This window comes from Lutra lutra, chromosome 10, assembly GCF_902655055.1.
Source record: "Lutra lutra chromosome 10, mLutLut1.2, whole genome shotgun sequence".
NCBI classification, from domain to species: Eukaryota; Metazoa; Chordata; class Mammalia; order Carnivora; family Mustelidae; genus Lutra; species Lutra lutra.
In genome coordinates this window covers 5,536,238-5,554,779 of record NC_062287.1, presented here as the reverse complement: position 1 = coordinate 5,554,779, position 18,542 = coordinate 5,536,238, and the positions used below count along the sequence as shown (strand labels likewise).

The 18,542-nt window shown below is 42.4% G+C and overlaps 2 protein-coding genes across 5 annotated transcripts in view; one reads left to right on the top strand and one right to left on the bottom strand.

The window, feature by feature from the left end:
• The window catches only part of ATM (ATM serine/threonine kinase), a 127,459-nt gene extending 113,175 nt beyond the window's left edge, over window positions 1-14,284 (bottom strand). The window contains exons 1-7 of one of the 3 annotated variants that reach the window (XM_047691108.1): window positions 13,903-14,284; window positions 13,613-13,797; window positions 12,184-12,293; window positions 9,952-10,032; window positions 9,757-9,869; window positions 8,155-8,300; window positions 3,991-4,155 (exon numbers count right to left, since the gene is read on the bottom strand). In XM_047691108.1, the coding sequence (XP_047547064.1) occupies window positions 3,991-4,155; window positions 8,155-8,300; window positions 9,757-9,869; window positions 9,952-10,032; window positions 12,184-12,186 (508 nt within the window). In that variant the 5' untranslated portion in view covers window positions 12,187-12,293; window positions 13,613-13,797; window positions 13,903-14,284. Of the gene's footprint in view, window positions 1-3,990; window positions 4,156-8,154; window positions 8,301-9,756; window positions 9,870-9,951; window positions 10,050-12,183; window positions 12,294-13,612; window positions 13,798-13,902 lie in introns of all 3 variants that reach the window. The other 2 variants (XM_047691106.1, XM_047691105.1) reach the window with 2 other exon arrangements.
• A 305-nt stretch (window positions 14,285-14,589) lies between these two features.
• LOC125079945 (protein NPAT) overlaps window positions 14,590-18,542 on the top strand; it is a 51,207-nt gene continuing 47,254 nt past the window's right edge. For both annotated transcript variants that reach the window (XM_047693692.1, XM_047693690.1), the window contains exon 1: window positions 14,590-14,761. In XM_047693692.1, coding sequence (XP_047549648.1) covers window positions 14,725-14,761 — 37 coding nt within the window. In that variant the 5' untranslated portion in view covers window positions 14,590-14,724. The remainder of the gene's footprint in view (window positions 14,762-18,542) is intronic.

Sequence of the window (18,542 nt, the reverse complement as noted above, 5' to 3'; positions counted from 1 at the left end):
ATTAAAAACTAGGCAAATGGGGCGCCTGGGTGGCTCAGTGGGTTAAAGCTTCTGCCTTCAGCTCATATCATGATCTCAGAGTCCTGGGATCCAGCCCTGCATCGGGCTCTCTGCTCAGCAAGGAGCCTGCTTCCTCCTCTCTCTCTCTCTGCCTGCCTCTCTGCCTACTTGTGATCTCTCTCTGTGTGTCAAATAAATAAATAAAATCTTTTAAAAAAAACCACACAACTGGGCAAAAGATGTGAATACTTTTCAAAAGATGATATATAAATGGCCAATTAGCATACAAAAAACTCAACATCCCTAGTCATTACGGAAATGCAAATCAAAACCCCAATGAGTTACCACTTCACACACACTCACATCAGGATGGCTGATACCAACACAAGAAAAAGAGTAAGCGTTGGTAAGGACACGGAGAAACCGAACACCTGTGATTGCTGCTCCGTCTGTAAAACGGGTAAAGGGACGCAGACCTTGTGGAAAACAGTTTGTTGGTCCTCAACACATTAAACAGAGAATTAGCCTATGATGCAGCGATTCCACCTCTGGATAAATACCCAAAAGAACTGAAAGGACACAAAGAGCTATTTGAACACTCTGGTTCATAACAGCATTCGTTATTCATAATACCCAAAAGGCAGAAACCACTCAAATGTCCAATGACAGAGGAAAGTCCAAATGCAGTACATACACGCAACTCAGTCTTAGAAAGGAAGTAGACCCTGAGTCGTGCCACCCCATGAATGAACACTGAAGACAGGGGGAAATGAGCACAGTAACGGATTCATAGAAGGACAAAGACTGTTACAACTTCCCTCACTGGAGGCAGCCGGAGGAGTCAAACTCACAGATACAGAAAGCAGAACACTTGTCAAGAGCTGTGGGAAGGGGGCGCGGGGGGGAGGGGGTGTTGTTATTGAGGACAGCGTTTCAGTTTGGCAAGATGACCGAGTGGACACACTTAATGCCACTGAACTCTATACTTAGGGTTAAAATGGTAAATTCTATGGGATGTACATTTCACCATTTAAACGAATCATACTGAAGATCCCTGCCAATATAATACAGCAGAAAAATAAATAGGTGAAAGTCACATGGCTCACAAATTGGGGGGGGGGTGCAGATAATATATGACTGTCTAAAGAGAAAATCCCACGGAAGCTACAACAGCGCTCCTAGATTTAATAAGTGATTTTAGCAAGGTCCCAGGAACAACATTAATGACACAAAAACCACCTGTCTGATAGGAATGAATATGGAAATTGAAATTTTTTCAACTACACAACTTACAAACTACTGCAATATAAATCTAATAAAAATACATAAATTCTGTATGCTAAGAATCATAAAACACTGATTTCTCTAGGTAAAAAAAAAAACTAAACAAATAAAGAGAGGTATCATCTTCACAGACTGGCAGACTCCATGTGGTCACGAGGTCTGTTCTTCCTGTCTTGTATGGATGGAGGATCCTGTGATCGGTCCTGCATGACCGACCACCCCAACCTGCACGCGTGCAGGCAGCTGGAGAATGTTGCTGGTGAGACTTGTGCTGCGTAAGTAACGTGGGAGCCGGCCTCCAGGTCAGAAGTGGCCTTTCTGGTCTGGACACCAAGAGCTATAAACTTGGCCTTCCATGCCCTCCAGCTCCAGGCTGGGCTGGTCCCCCACCCCCAGTGGAATCCGGGAGGGGAGGCAAAATCACCTAGACCAAGCTCCTTGAATATGTAAAGACATGATGATACAGGAATGTGACTAGCTCCAAACTGCACACAAACAAACGTCTAACTCCAAACCTTGTCTCTGCCCTACCGCCCTATACCGCCCTTATGGGGTACAGTCTCCCCAGTGCGAGGATGCTCCGTCCAGGCCTCGAAATCAAGACTCCAGCTGGGGCTTCCCCAACTGACAGAGCTGGATGCTGTATGTACCCAATTTGACGGAACTCTGTCTTATTCTCCCTTACTGCTTACTACTGCCCTCATCTATGCGTAGATTTTCCTTTTCTTCTGTTTCTATTAGATTTTTATAACATCAATGAAGTGTTTTTCCCCTTCAAAACTAGAGAGTATGGCTGCTGTGAATCTTTCCTTTAGGACACTTTCTTAATTGTTCAATACACTGAGTGCAATCCCCACCAAAATTCGGGGCACCTGGGTGACTCAGTGGGTTAAAGCCTCTGCCTTCGGCTCAGGTCCTGATCCCAGGGTGCTGGGATCCAGCCCCACCAAAATTTCAGCAGAGCTTTTTGTAGGACTCAATAAGCTAATCCCAACTTGATATGAAAATGCTGGCTAGGCCTCAGGGCATCTTCTCATCTCACTCCAAACTCTCCCTCTAGACTATCTTATCTCTAACTGTGGGTTCCATCAACACCTCTACCAAAGATATATTCTGAACATAAACTCCACTTCTTGAGTATAGTCCTCACTGGAGAGTGAAGTTTGAGAAAAGGGAGCTAACTAGAAAAATAATTCAATCAAAGGGCCAAATTATGAGAGAGGACAGTAATATGCTCAAAAGGAAAGAGGATTTCAGAGAACAGGTCAGACATAGTAAGGAGACTACAGCAAGGATTCTCTTTGTTTCAGTGAGACCCGTGGTTAGAAGTACTAATCTAAAATACGCAAACCTCCTGAATACTTAGGATGGACCACAGTGGTGAGAGACGTATCAGAGCGTCCTGGATATCACTAACCTCTTCTCTTAAACTTGTTGTGAGGATCAAGTTTGGGACACAGCTTCCCTCACGCTCGGAACAAGAACAAAAGCCTGAGATGACACCTCAGAAATTAACACTCAAAGCTAAAAAGGCTTTCATTCATATGGGAACAGTAGAATATAGTGCAGGGCACGGATTAGATCAGTTTTCCCATCCACACGTGTCTTTTTTTGATATGAGAAACTGACAAAAACAATACAGACAAATGTCTTTTCATTTAATTAGCAAAATTTATCTTAAATACTTTCCACGAAAAACACAGAGTTTCTAGATTTTCAGTGGTGGTTGTATTAAAAGACTTGGACATAGAGCTTCGAGTCACTTCATTAAAGCCAAACCCCACTGTCACCCACTGAACCCACTCAGAGAAAGGCTCCACCTCTGAAATTCATAAACTCAAATGTTTGTCTCTGATCACAACTTCCTTCCTTTTTGGTCTCTCACAACTTTTCACCTAGAAATCGAAAATAGATTCCTCCGACACCCACTCTACTTATGTTGCAGTCCCTGGGCCCTATAGATCCTTTTTACTATTTTTTACCTTAAAAGTGACCTGCTATTTATGCCTAATCCAATGCATGCTTTTGTGTTTTAGCATTTCTGCCACTCTTAAAATGTCATATCCCTTCCAACCTGAAACTCTGCTGCTTTCACTTTCATGACACCTCTCCTTCTTGGTTTTCTTCTTTTTCTTTTAATCATGGTGAGGTTTAGGTGTCACTGATCTGGGAACTCACTACGCCCAAACGTATCTATGTTACGGTGCCCTGTAATTTTTGGTTCACTTGATTTTTTTTTTGTCACTGTCCCATGAAGGAATAGAGGACAGGGATGGCTTCTTTCAACTGTGACGTTCCAGTTCTCATAGAGACAATCACTTAGGAAGTTCATAATAAAGAAAACTAAGGGCTGGATTCTGTAAGTAATTTTACTAAGATACTGTTAAACTGCAAGGTCACCTGGGGGATAAAGATTCTTTTTTTTTTTTTTTTTTTAAAGATTTTATTTATTTATTTGACAGAGAGAGATCACAAGAAGGCAGAGAGGCAGGCAGAGAGAGAGGAAGGGAAGCAGGCTCCCCGCTGAGCAGAGAGCCCGACGTGGGACTTGATCCCAGGACCCTGAGATCATGACCTGAGCCGAAGGCAGCAGCTTAACCCACTGAGCCACCCAGGTGCCCCTGGGGGATAAAGATTCTGACCAATCTTTTGGTGACATTTCATTTCACAGAAAAAAATTTACAAATAACAAACTTCAAAACATACCTAGCCACTGTTGCTGAGATATTTCACACCAGTATTTCCTCACTGAAAGAATGTCCTTGAGCAGAATGTTGCTACAATCTGCTCCATAAACGGAACCATTAGATGAATCTTTCACTGTATCCATGATATAATTCAAGAGTTCTTGACATTTCAGTCTGGGTGCTCCTATTGAAAAATAAACAAATAAAAACATATAAATCTTAAGAAACACAGGAACACTTGGAATTGCAGCTATATGAATAATTCCGTATGGGACATTACTATGAACTAATTTCTTTCTCATAGAGCAGGAATTAGCAAACTGGGGCCCGTGGGCAAAATGGTCCCAACTGCCTGTTTTGGAAACTAAAATTTTCCTGGGTCACAGCCATGACCGTTCATTTACATACTGTCTAAGGCTACTTTCATGCTACAGCAGCAGAGCTGACTGACACAAAACTGTATAGCCTACAAAGTCAAAAACATCGACTGGTCACTTTACTAAAGAAGTTTGCTGATCCCTATAGGAATATATAGCAAAAACAATCATCCACCCCATCCTTGATAGTTCACAGTCTCTGGCACTAGACCTAAAATGATCCAGTTTCTTGGTACCTTTTACGAAGAATGAACTCATTAAAATAACCAAAGATTGTAAGAAGGATGGGGTGCCTGGGTGGCTGTCACTTAAGTACCTGCTTTCAGCTCAGGTCATGATCCTAGGGTCCTGCTCAGCAGGGAGTCTGCTTGACCCTCTCCCTTTGCCGCCCACCCCCAACCAATGCACTCTTTCTCTCAAATAATTAAATAATCTTAAAAAAAAAAAAGATTGTAAGGAGAATATTGGGCTTTGAAAACCAAATTACTTTCATATTGTACAAAAGCATTTGTGGCATATAAATATGTAAGGCTCTAATATTTCCAGTTTTATTTATTAGAGGTCCTAAAATTAAGAGTTTATTTATTTGACAGACAGAGAGAGATCACAAGTAGGCAGAGAGGCAGGCAGAGAGAGAGAGGAGGAAGCAGGCTCCCCGCCGAGCAGAGAGCCCAACGTGGGGCTTGAATCCAGGACCCTGAGATCATGACCTAGCCCAAGGCAGAGGCTTAACCCACTGAGCCACCCAAGCGCCCTGGCCTCCCAAAAATTCAGTATTAATGGGTATATTTTTGAATGCAACAAAATGACATTTAAAACTGTTTGTTTTTTATTTTCAGCAAATCACATTGATGTCGCAGCTAATATTTTACTATATTTCAATATTAGCAATCTTTTTTTTCTTTTTAAAGATTTTTATTTATTTGACAGAGAGAGATCACAAGTAGGCAGAGAGGCAGGCAGAAAGAGAGAGAGAGAGAGAGGGAAGCAGGCTCCCTGCTGAGCAGAGAGCCCGATGTGGGGCTCGATCCCAGGACCCTGAGATCATGACCTGAGCCGAAGGCAGCGGCTTAACCCACTGAGCCACCCAGGCGCCCTCAGTATTAACAATCTTAAAATGGCATATAACTTTTTTGTTATAAGCTATGAACAGACCACAAGTCATATATATATCTGATTATATTCTAGCTTAGCAATTTCTTTTTTTTTTTTTTTTTTTAAAGATTTTATTTATTTGTCAGAGAGAGAGGAGAGCGAGCGAGCACAGGCAGACAGAATGGCAGGCAGAGGCAGAGGGAGAAGCAGGCTCCCCGCCAAACAAGGAGCCCGATGTGGGACTTGATCCCAGGACGCTGGGATCATGACCTGAGCCGAAGGCAGCTGCTTAACCAACTGAGCCACCCAGGCGTCCCTAGCTTAGCACTTTCTTATGAGGAGTTTAGCATTTTCTTATCAAACTACAGTAAATAAATACTGACACAACCGTTTATCATTTTTACTTGATTTATACCACACTCTCGGGCACTGAACCAGTGACGAAATGCATGATCACGTTCCTCTGCTATGACGCCCTGCGGCCCCCTCCCTCTTACAGTCCTCGTAACCATCTCTTAACTGTAATATCTACTATATGATAACATCCCTAAGGAATTACTTAATCTCTATATGGCAACACAGCCCGGTAACTGTCCTAAATAATATTTGCTTAGTAAACATTTATTAACTACATAAATTAATGTCATGATGAAATCATATTTCCCTGTGGCCTCAATCTCAACAAATTTCCTTCCTCCGCCAAATTTGAGAAAGGTTTCAAGAATTACACTGAAGTTCTTTTTCTGAGGAAACCCGCCTCCAAGGGACAACTAAGTTGACTAAGGAGAATTTAAGGACCCTCACAAAATTTCGCATTTTACAAAGCTGGGCTTTCTATCCTCTAGGCCCCATCTACCTGGCGTGCAGAGCAGACCAACGCCTACATTAAAAGAATGAATGAGAGCTGTTTATTGCTCCCTTCCCCACTCTCGTTTTCGAATCTCTGCCTCTTTCATAAGACCTTGAATACCAACGCTAAGTCTGGACGTGTGTTTCAATTCCCATCAACTCCCCAACTCTTTGAAAAACACAAAGTGAGAAGACATGACAGTAACGCTCTGGTTTTGTTCAGAGCATAAAGATGCTTAACTTACAAAGTCAAACTGGAAAGAAAAGGAAGCCTCAAATAAAAACACAAACTTTCAACCACTTAAATAATCTTACTCTGATAATTTCATCTACTTATTCCTGTAACCCAACGCAGTGATACTTTCACACATTTTCCAAGTGTATTTTCCAATACTGTTAATTGTGTGACTGAAGGTTTTTTCACCGTAAAGCGAAATTATACCCTGCAAACTTCTCTAGTGGGCAAAAATGGGTCCAGATACCTTTCTCTCAATAACACTATAAGTACAAATTAAAATAGGTAAACCCAATGTAAGCAGCCAAGGGAACAAATTTTAATAAATGCAGCGCTATCATTCAGGGCAAAAGCAGGTACACAGTATTTCTGTGTAGCTTTCCTCTGCATGTGCTGGAGTCCTTGACACAGGCTTGCCACTATCCACACAAACTGCCACCTCAGAGCTGGAAAACTGAACTTCTGCTAAACCACTGCTTTTTAGACTTAAATCTCATACCACCATTCCGAGACAGCATTCACGAGCCATCTATATCCTTCTACTTAATAATGTTTACCGACACTGGACTTTTCTCATTCTTTTTATCTTATTAAGTCTTTCACTTCAATGCCAGTATAGTTACCATACGGTGTTACCGTACTTTCGGGTGCCCAAAATAGTGATTCAATGGCTTTTCTGATTCCCAAACTAAACCTGGAATCACAAATTACTATTCACACACATTGTGTGTGAATTGTAACAAAATCTGAGCCCAAGAGCCCCTAAGCAAACATTTCTACTTCTAGGTTTCAACATTGTAGGAAGCCCCTTTCCTTACATAGGCCTATTGCTATTGGGCACTTTGGGTCAAAAATATCAACTCTTTAAGACAACCACGGCCCCCATTCAAAGTGGGAAATACATGGCTCATGAGGAGCAAAAAACCACTGGGCATTCTTTTTTTAATCAATACTGGGCATGGTGGGTTCTGATTGCAAGAAAGCTAATGTAATTTCAAAATGAATTAGTAAAAGTAGAGAATAAAAGATATATAAGTCCTGCTCCACTCTTTACCAATCAGAATATGGCTATGATTAAGTCCTACACTTTGAGATATAATTACACTGAAGAAAATTCAGAAGAGAGTGACACAAAAACTAGGGTGAAATGAGCTGAATAAAGAACATCTGTTTAGGTTAGAGACAACGACTCAAAGGAAATGTCAAAGCTTACTTCGGGTATCTCAAAAGATAACATTCTGAAAAAATTTAACAGGATTTTTCTATATTATCTCAGAAGGCAGAAGCAGTAACAAAGGGAGACAGGTTTCACCACTATTAAGGCTATTCAAAGACAGGAAAAAAAAGCTTAAAAGGTATGTTCAATCATTAGGGCTACCTAAGTCCTAGGAACAAACAGAAGGGATCCAAGAAGAATGGCAGTTGGAATACTAATTTTAATTTTTGGAGACAATCACTCCATGCTTGCATAAATTCCTCCAAATATTTGAACCGATCATATATTAAAAACCATTATATGTACGACAAATTAGAGTTAGCACTAAACGTTTACCTCAACATATTCCAACCAAACTCATGCAACAGTGACCTTTTAAACCAGCTATTTATAATAAATAACAGTACTTACTTTTATTTGCACATTTGATGAAGTACTTGACCAAACTACTGATTTCTTGCATCTTTTTCTGCCTAGTGGCTTGTGTTGAGGCTGATACACTTGGTTTCGCTGTTCTCAGATATTCTGTTTCTTTCTGAACATATTTCTGTAAAAATCTTCAAAAAACAAAGTGGAATTTCAGAATTATTAAATTAAGAATTCAGAATTATTAAATGCCTGAATTATTACAACAGTGTGAAAAATCCTTTACGCCATCACAAAGAGAATCTCTGAAGCCACCAAATGGTCATCAACGTACCAGCTAAAAAAAATAATTTTCTCTTTCAAGGCACAATACCAATTTAAAGTCTGTTCCACAAAGTTCTAAACTGTAACCTCCATGATTTTCTGTTGCTTTACTGTTTGTTTTTTCATTTTATTATTAAAAGCTTACAATGCTACTGAGCTCTCAGTCCTCTCTTACTTGTTATTTTGTACACAACCCAAACCTTTCCCAGGTAGGTGGCAATGTCTCTAGCTTTTGAATGAAGTCTGCCTAGAAGATATTCATGATTTGTTGGAAGTGCCAGGTGCCTATTGGACCTACCTGATTTGCTTATGCAAAATAATACTCATCTTTAGGTAGGAACCATTTTTGTGGTATTTGAAATGAACTAAGTAACCAGAGAAAAGAAACATGCATTTTTTTATGTTATCTGCACTGAAATCTGTAAGTCCATCCAATACCAAGTAAGTCATAAAAATAAAAGTTCTAAACACTTAAGAACAAGTAAATATACTTTCCCCTTGGCTGAACATGTTATTTAGAGCTTCCCACTATTCTACATTAGTTTAAAATATTTTATTCATTTTTCCTAAGTTTTACAACCTATTCCTAGGTACAAACAGACTTCAGAGTTGAAAATTATGTCTCAATGTAAAAAGACACCAATTCTATGTGGCACTCCAGTCCAGCATCAATTGTCCTTCCAAAGCCTGATGTTTTTAACTGCATTCCTACAGAAATTATTCTGTAATTGTTTTATTAATTACAATTTAATATGTAGCAGTTATTCAGAGGAATATTTAAAGGTGTAAAAATAATAACAAAGCATTTATAACTTAATTTATTCTCCAATTTGAAATAAAGGGTTCTTCTAAAATAAAGTCTTAAATGAACTAATATGAAAGGAATCCTCTTAATCTTGAGTGAGATCTAAGAACTTTCATTGAACAAATGCCTTTCTATAGTAACATCCTTTAAAAATCATATTTCAGACAAATATTAAGCACCAACTTTACATGCAAGGCACAACAGTATACAGAAAGCAAAGATAAGTAAGACCTACATATACAAAAATATCACAACAAATAAGAATGAAAGAGGAGGGGCGCCTGGGTGGCTCAGTGGGTTAAAGCCTCTGCCTTTGGCTCAGGTCATGGTCTCAGGGTCCTGGGATGGAGCCCTGCATCGGGCTCTCTGCTCAGCAGGGAGCCTGCTTCCCCCTCTCTCTCTGCCTGCTTCTCTGCCTACTTGTGATCTCTGTCTGTCAAATAAATAAAATCTTAAAAAAATAAATAAATAAATGAAAGAGGAAAATAAAGACAGTAAAAAAACTTGGAATGGAGTACCGAAACACAGCATCCCAATTCAAGTATTTGCTTTGTTTGGAATCTGAATGTCGATCTAAATGTTGAACAGTTTCAGGATCCCGAATCAGGCGCTTAAATTTCTCAACTTCCTTCTGAAAATGAAAAAGAACACAGTCCTGGGTTGCCAATCACACGCTAACTTCAAGAAAAGGTTACGCTTCAGGAATTTACTACCCTTCGTTCGGTGGCTCTGTCATGTTCCAGTTGACGGCAGCATATAAGCAGGTCGTTCAGTGCTAAACTCATGGTGCAGACCTGCAGAAAGCACAGCGCCGTAAAAAAAAGAAACACAAGTAAATGCAAGATTATTTCAGACTGTGGTATTGTCAGATCAGACTGTACAATTACACGCATACCGTGACCATAAAATTATTTTCCTTAATGTTTCCACATTCAAATGAGATTTTCTTAGAATATATCAAAACAAAGCTTCAACCTGCAAATGGGTACCAGTTTGCAATAGCAGGATTAAAAACGGGCAACACATAAATTTACTTTTCTGAGACCTTTTCTAAGAAACATGATAATTCAATTAAAAGGTAGAAGACCAACAGAAGACAGCCTGGTCAAGAATAAGGAAAAGAGGGGCACCTGAGTGGCTCAGTCATTAAGCCTCTACCTTCCGCTCAGGTCATGGTCCCAGGGTCCTAAGATCAAGCCCCACATTGGGATCCCTGCTCAGCCGGAAGCCTGCTTCTCCCTCTCCCTCTGCTGCTCCCACTGCTTGTGTTCCCTCTCTGTCTCTCTCACTCTCACTCTGTCAAATAAATAAGTAAAACCTTTAAAAGAAAAAAAAAAAAAAAGGAATAAGGAAAAGAAAGGGATGCCTGAGGGTCTCAGTCAGCTAAGTACGTCTGACTCTTGTTTTCAGCTCAGGCATGAACTAGAGGTGGTGAGACCAAGCCTCTGCGATGACCAGCTCAGGGCTCAGCATAGAGTCTATTTCTGATTCTATCTCTCTCCTTCCTTCTCCCCACTCCCCACCCGGAATGCATGCACACTCTCTCTAAAATAAATTCAAAAATTTGGGGCCCCTGAGTGGCTCAGTAGGTTAAAGCCTCTGCCTTCGGCTTAGGTAATGATCCCAGGGTCGTGGGATCGAGCCCCACGTTGGGCTCTCTGCTCAGCAGGGAGCCTGCTTCCTCCAATCTCTCTCTCCGCCTGCCTCTCTGCCTACTTGTAATCTCTGTCTGTCAAATAAATAAATAAATAAATAAATAAATAAATAAATCTTTTAAAAAGATAAAATAAAATAAATTCAAAAATTTAAAAAAAAAAAAGGAAAAGGGGATTTAAGGATTTAACAACTGACTGACCTGTTCTTAAGGATGATCAGCTGATTTAAGGATCGACCAGCTGCACTATTTAACTCTTAATTATTTAACTCTTACATGGAGTAACAAAATACATCATTTACTAAGCCAAAAGCTGGAATTGCTTAGGCTTTGGAATTGCTATGCAGGAGGTTATCAGAGCTAGTAAGCCTTCCCTAGCACTAAGTCTCAGCTGGCTTTACGGTTCTCATTTAAAACATAAAAATTCAAGTGCAATTATGCTGCTGTTTCAAAGGGAATTAAATACTATAGTGCCAAAAATCAACTACACTTTACTGTACCTTAATGCCATTGCTGTAGCCTACCTCCTTTTAGGTTTCTGATATAATCAAACCTTCCTTTGATAACCTTTTAAAAAAAGGCCTAAGAAAAGCATTTTGTGTCATTATTTCTGACTCTTCTTACAAGAAAGCTTCGTTTTTATTAGACTACAAGTGTTTACAAACAAAAAACTTTGTCCTTGACACATCTCAAGAAGAAAAAGAAGGGGAGTCCTTCTGCCATCCCTTCATATAAACTCTACTCATTCTTTAAAGACCAAGTATGTTTCTTTGCTGTTGTTTAATTCAGTCTTAAAATTGGAACTGAAAGACCACGTCCAATCTTCTTACAAAGGAAGAAATCCCTCCTATAAAAGTAAACACTCTCCATAAATACTCTGAGAGCACACTACCTAAGAAGCCAACCTATTTCGTTGGTAGGTAGCTCTAATTTGCTTCTTCATTTTTACTCATTGGCTGTTGTGACTCTTTTATCCGTTACAACCTCCCTTACTCTGCTGTAGATTAAAGGTTGTTATTTACCAAGAGTTTGCCATGTGATTGTAAACTTCTTGAGGAAAAGGGTTATTTTTATTTTCCATTCCCTCTTATCTAGGACTCTTTCCCCTTCATACTCAATCGTGGTTTAAAACCCTCTTGATTGAGTCAGTAAGTAAAATAAAACTGGGATCATAACCAACACAAACACCTTAACAAGTCCATATCCAAAGAACCATAAACATAGGCATGTTTATTCCTAAGTATACTGAAGATGTTATTTATAACATAATAAAAAGTGCAAGTTTACTGACCATGTGACACTTCCAGGAAGATGCAGCCCTCAATTTTTTCTTTTTTTAAGCTGTGGTTTTTTATTCTTCCCCTTCTGTGTTCCTCTCTTCTGTTTCTCAAAGATTCACTACTTTGAAGAAAACAATTCAGTTAGGAAACGTTCTTTCACTGATCCATACAACAATATTTACAGGGCCACTACCTGTTTGAGGTACTATGTTAGGGGTAGCCAGACACAATGAATTAAACAGACACAAATCCTTCCCTTGTGGAGTCATAACTGGTGGGGGAGAGTGACAATAAACAAGTACAATGAAAAATCAATCCCTAATTCCAAAATATGATATAGGACCCAAAAGAGGAAAACATACACTAACAATGGAGAGGATCACTTCTGATAAGCTTCCAGGGAACATCTCAGCAGAGATTACAAAAAAGCCAAGACCTGAACTGGTGCCAATCACAGAAAGAGGGAGAGGACCAATATTTCAGGGAAGGAGACTAGTACCACCAAGCGGTCCTAAGATGAAAAAGTGCATGGTGTGTTGGAGGAATTGAAAGAAAACCGAAGGAACTGAAGAATAGTCAGCTAGAGTAAGAGTCAACAGATATGGTTGAATTCAATTAATACATTAACCCAGACTTAAGCCCCTCTACCAAATGCTCCTCAAACCATACATACTTCCTGAACAACAGTCTCTGAAGTGGCAAGTCCGACCTTCCTTTTTAGATTTCAATCAAGCTGATTCCTTGAATTTGAAAACGATGAAATTTGAAAATTCCCAGAATTTGAAAACGATGCCTACATCACATCTTCCTGTATGGAATTCTGCCGGTGGCATGCCATTTTCTTCTGGTGTAATAGTGTGGACTCTCTTGTTGGACTGTGCTGGTTCAAATCCTGCCCCTGCCCCTTACAGGCTGTATAACCTTGGACACATTAGCTAATCTCTCTAAAGCTCAATCTGTCACCGATAAAAGGAAAAACAATACTACCTCCCTCAAAGTTACTGTTAAAGATTCACGTACGGATTTAACACAGTGCCTGGAACACAACAAATATCACAAATCATCATTTTTCCCTTCCTCTGTTTCCTAAGTCTCTCTTCAGATGGTTCCTCTTCCATTCACACCTGCAAGACTATATCTCCCTACTTCCCACCCGAGGTTCTCCCAGTGTGATCTCATCCATCCCTAAGACCTCAACATGCTGAAAATGCCCACATCTATTTCATTCAACGCCAGACCTCACTCCTATGCTTCTGAAACCTCTCACGCTTTGTGTTTTTACATACATTTCCCGGTCTGTCTGGAAGGCTCCCACCATCCTCCTCCGGGGGCAACTGAACAACTCGAGGTCCCCTCGCAGAACCTCGTTAGCTCCTCTACGATCACGGTTCTCCCTTAATGATCACCCTGAGCTCTAAGAGTCCCTTTACTTCTCGGTACCTGATAAAAACAGCAGCAAACGCTCTTGAGGGCTCACCACCGGCAAGGATTATCACAAGGGAGACCGCACAGCGCAGTCACCCACATGTCTGCCAAAATTCCAAGTCCAGCAACGAAATTCTTGAGTCCGTGCTCTCCACCACGTCACTCTAGTTTAAGCCTCAGCAGATGCTCGCGGTTTAAAACTAATTAAGAAAAGGGGGGAAAACATTGTTAGTCAAGTCCTCTAGCTACACCTGGACCGTACGGTGGCAGAGGAAAGGGGACGGGCAGGAGCGTGCTACCAGCACCTGGAGGAAGGTTCGAGGCTAAATCCGCGAGGGCCTCGGAGAGAGGGCGGGAGAGAGCGTAGCGAGCAGGGAAGGTCCGCCCCAGAGCAGCGGGTGAGACCCGCCGTCGGCGGCCTGGCACAGAAGGGCTCGGACAGCCCAGCAATCCCCGACGCAGAAGCCGGGGCCCACTCTTCACGCTCCCCCTAACGGTGCACTCGCACCGCCAAAGTGGAATTTCCGACAGCAGCGGCAGCTGCAGCCTCGGTCCCGGGTCCACTCGCCTCCCCACACCAGCCCCTGCGGCTCCAGCCAGGTGGACACCCACTATTCCCGCTTCCGGTTCAAACGCAGCGTGAACACGCAGCCTGGGTCTCCCGAGGAAACAGTCGGGGTCAACCGGGAGCGGGTACCATCTGCTCATGCGCGCCGACCCCCGCACGCTTTGCGCTCCCTGCGCCGGCTAGCCTCAAAACATTCCGCTCGTCTGAACAAACGCGCGTGCGCGTTGCTCGCCAATGGTGTGCGACCTTGCGATCGCCGCCCGCCCCCTGGCTCTGGCAGCGGCACCTGCATCCCACCTCCTCGCCGGCTTCAGCCCCACCCCTCCGAATAGGGGGACGGAAGTGACGACAGATCCGACGGGAACCGAGGCGGGTTTTATTTCGGCGCCTTTCTTTGTCCGGCGGAAGCGATTGGCCGACGCGAGGCGAAAGAGGCGGGACAAATTGCCGCGGGTTCAGTGCCGCCACTGGAACCGGGAGATGCGGCGCAGGAGCTGTCGCTGTGTTGGCTTTTACCTGAATCTTGTCTCTTGTGGCGGTTCTTGCTGCGGCTTCGGTCATGTTGTTACCCTCGGACATAGCGCGGCTGGTACTGGGTAAGCGCGGTCACGGGAGGGACGGGTAGTGGACCCGGCTGAGCGGGACGGAGAGATCTCTGGGGCCAAAGGTTCTCCCTAGGGTGGGGAAGCTCTGGGGTTCTGCCTCCCCGCCTGCAGGTCGAGACCTGCGGCGGTTCCCCTTGAGCCGGGCGCTCGGGTAGCGTAAGCCTCTTTGTGTGCGGCTGCTGGGCTCCCCGGAGGCTGCGTGGCGAGGGGAGGGCCGGGGAGAAGCGCGGGGCGGAACACCTGAGGCCCGGGTTCGGAGGGGGAGCCAGGCCTGCACGCCTCGTTGGGACCCCCGGAAGGAGACTTGTCAGAGCTGGGACCCGATTAGGGAACACGAGGATATCCCCGAGCCAGCCAGTCTCGTAGAGAGATCTTCGCGATGTCTTTCTCGCCCTTCCAACGGCGAATTTGGGGGCGAACGGGGGGGGATCTTCCCCGGCCATTCCTCACTCTCCCTCCCCGCAGTGAGTGGTCCAGCGTAGGGCGTCTGAAATGCCAGCTGCATGTTGTAAAACAGCAATTCCTCGTCTTCCTCCGGCCAGAAATTTCACGGAGGAAAATGCCTTCCAGTTGAAAGTGGGCTAGTGCTCCTGGTTCGTTTTTCCTCCATTTGAGGACGGTTGGTGTTAATGGCCTGTTGTCGGGGCGTATTGTCTGTGTGGGGAAACGGGTTGTGTGTCCCCGGGAAAAATCCAGAGGGTCGTGCTGCTGGGAGCAAGAGCCCTAGGAAGCTCAGACCCCGAGCCAGCAACGGTTTGCAGACCTCGTACGCGACATCCCTGAAAGTAGATGGTAAACATCTCTGATGAAACTTCCCCGTAGTGTCCGCAGTAATTACTGTCGTTACCCTATTGTTAGAAAAATCCCGTTTGTCTTAATTTTTTAAATACTCAAAGCTGTCGGGAAAACTGGCCTTTGTGCTCCGGGCTTTTGGTGAGCACATTTTGCAGGAAACAGGAGCGGGTAACGGTTGTACGGCCCCGTTTTAATTAATAGTTTATTAATGTGTGGTTAATCATCTGCACGCTTTATCAGAACTGAATTATCAATAGTTAACCTCCATCAGTCTCTGTGAGAAAAAGCTGGCTGTCTTGTAATTGTTACGTTTACTAGGATTATATGGAAACCAATTTAAAATAGATTTTCACACTGTTCAAGGTAACATTGGTGTTTCCTCCAGGCATATAGTTTAAGGATTTTTGAGTTTTAGCAATTTGGTAATCCACTCCAGTTTCAGTAAGGATAGTCTTTAACAGGGTTTCTCACCCTAGCCCTACTGACATTTGGGGCCGGGTAATTATTTATTGTGGGGAGCGGTCCTGGGCATTGTGAGATATTTAGCAGCATCCCTGGTATCTATGGATTAAACGCCAATAAGACCCCACTCCCACCCCTGCCCACTTAGGACAGTATAAGAACTGTCTCCAGATATTGCCCCTATGTTTTCTGGAGGAAAAATCATCCCCAGTTAAGAACAACTGATCTTAAAGCAATATGGTTTTCTACGTGGAATAATTCACACCAAATTATATTCTCCACAAACCAGCTGCTCTGCTTGACTCCTGCTTTTTTTAATGGATAAAAATTCCAAATTCATTTTCTTACCCTAAAAATTCTTTGTCATTCGCATCCATTTTAATTGCCACCAATCCTACTTAATATCCCCCCCCCCCCTTATCCCTTCTTTGGGTTCTGTCATGGCTTCTGATAAGAGTTTTGCTATTGATTTTGCTGTTAAAAAAAAATCTGCCTAAAGCATTCATACTACATGTATTCTAAAGGAAAATATTGTGTAGTTACCAAAATTTCAAGTTGTGCAAAAGAATGTCTGATTCAAAAAAAGAATCTCCCCACACTCATTCTTCCTCAGTATTATGTGTGGAAGCTCATATCAGCACACAGATCTATAATTCCAAAACTAAGAGGCTTAAAATTGTAACAATTTCATTATTTTGTCATGATTCTTCTTTCAGTACCCCTCCCTGTCTTCACCTCTTTGTGTTGACTCCTTATAATGTTCTTTAAAGAAATCTCTGGGTGCTTAGTATGGACACTGCTAAATGCTAAGAATAGAGAAGTAGTTCCTCTTAGAGTTCACATAATTAGGTTTCTTTACCCTCAGGCATGTGCTCCTCCCACACCCTCAAACCCCAGAATGCTTTACCTAGACCTCACCACACATTCTACCTGATGCTCTATGTCACCCTTTTACACATCAGATTCTGCAACATACCATGCTGACTTGAACTTCACTACATGTAACCAGCCCTTGCTCCTCAGCTACATCCAGCCATTGTCTCTCTTCTGTAAATATTGTACAGGCCAAAATAAAAGTGTTGCTTATTACACTTGGGACTCCACTTCGGTTTTCTCTGTATGTTGTACAACGTGCTCCGTGGAATTGATCCTGCCTTCTTCTCCTGCATGATCTCAACTTTTCAATGTCTGCCCCGTGCTCCAGGCATACTAACTACTTGGAGTTTCTCCAGATAAAATCCAGTCTCTGGAACCTTCTCTAGCAGGTGTAACTATTAGTGTCTCCTTAAGTGCTTCAACAGCATTGTACTTCACTTCTGTGAAACCCTTATCCTGTGTTATCGTTGCTTGTTTACTTATTTTTGTGAAATCTACATGACATAAATATATGCAGCATTTTAGCCATTTTAAGTGTACAGTTCCGTGGTATTAAGTACATTCACATCTTTCTGCAACCATCACCATCATCTACCTGTAGAACTTCATCTTCCCAAACTGAAACTTAACTTTTGACCTCAGTTTTCTTGATCTGGGATTAATAAGGCAGGCTTTGAAAAGTCTTGGAAGCCCTCAAAACTGTAAAGGTTTATGTCAGTTGGGGCATTTTGATGAGTGAAGGGGCCAGAACATTTCTTGGATTTCTAAATAGGTTTGTTTTTTTCTGTGTGAGTCAGAACCCATTCAGGAAAACTGAAGCCAATCTGAGTATTTAACATGGAGGGATATAATGAGGGAATGGGTTACACTGGTGATAGAAAAACTAAGAAGACAAGCAGCTTATGTGCGCCTGCTCGGAGAGTAACAACGGCAGGAAGCCACTGTGATAATCAGGAGGCCTAAGAGAAATGAAGCAGTCCAGAGGCTGGGTTCTTCCTGTGGAAGATGAAAGGTAAGCTTTTCTGGTGAGGGAACAGTAGTCACAGAGGAGAATCTACTAAGGCCAAGAGGGAATGGGGGGAAACTACATGGCTTCTTTCAGCTGCACTCCAGTCTCCCACCAGTGTTTCCCATTGTTTGAACACAGCCAGAAGCCAGCTGACGTGGAGCCTAGGAAACATTGCCTGAATGGAGTCAGGTTTCCCATCACACAGCTCAGAGCACGAGAGAGGGGGAAGAAAAGATTTGAAGACAAACAGAATCAGAACTGACACACCTGAAAGGTCAAGAGCCACTGATTTATTCACCTTTATGTATCTAAGATGTTATAAATATTTAGTAAATATCTACAGAATTGCAGCTGTGATCATAACATTTCTTTTTTGCCTACTGAATAGGTCATTAGATTATTAACTCTGTTTTCTCTTATCCAGATTATCTTTATTATTTACTCATAAAAATATGCCCTTGATGACATTTACAGCTTTTTTGGATCCTTACCCATTCTGTCTTATCAGTGGTATCTCCAGCTGTTCTCCACATATATTGTGTTTTCTCCAGACAGTGCACATTCCCCAAACATGTTCTTCATGTATGCTTTTCATTGGCTTTTTTGGGATTCCCCAACCATCCTTCAAGA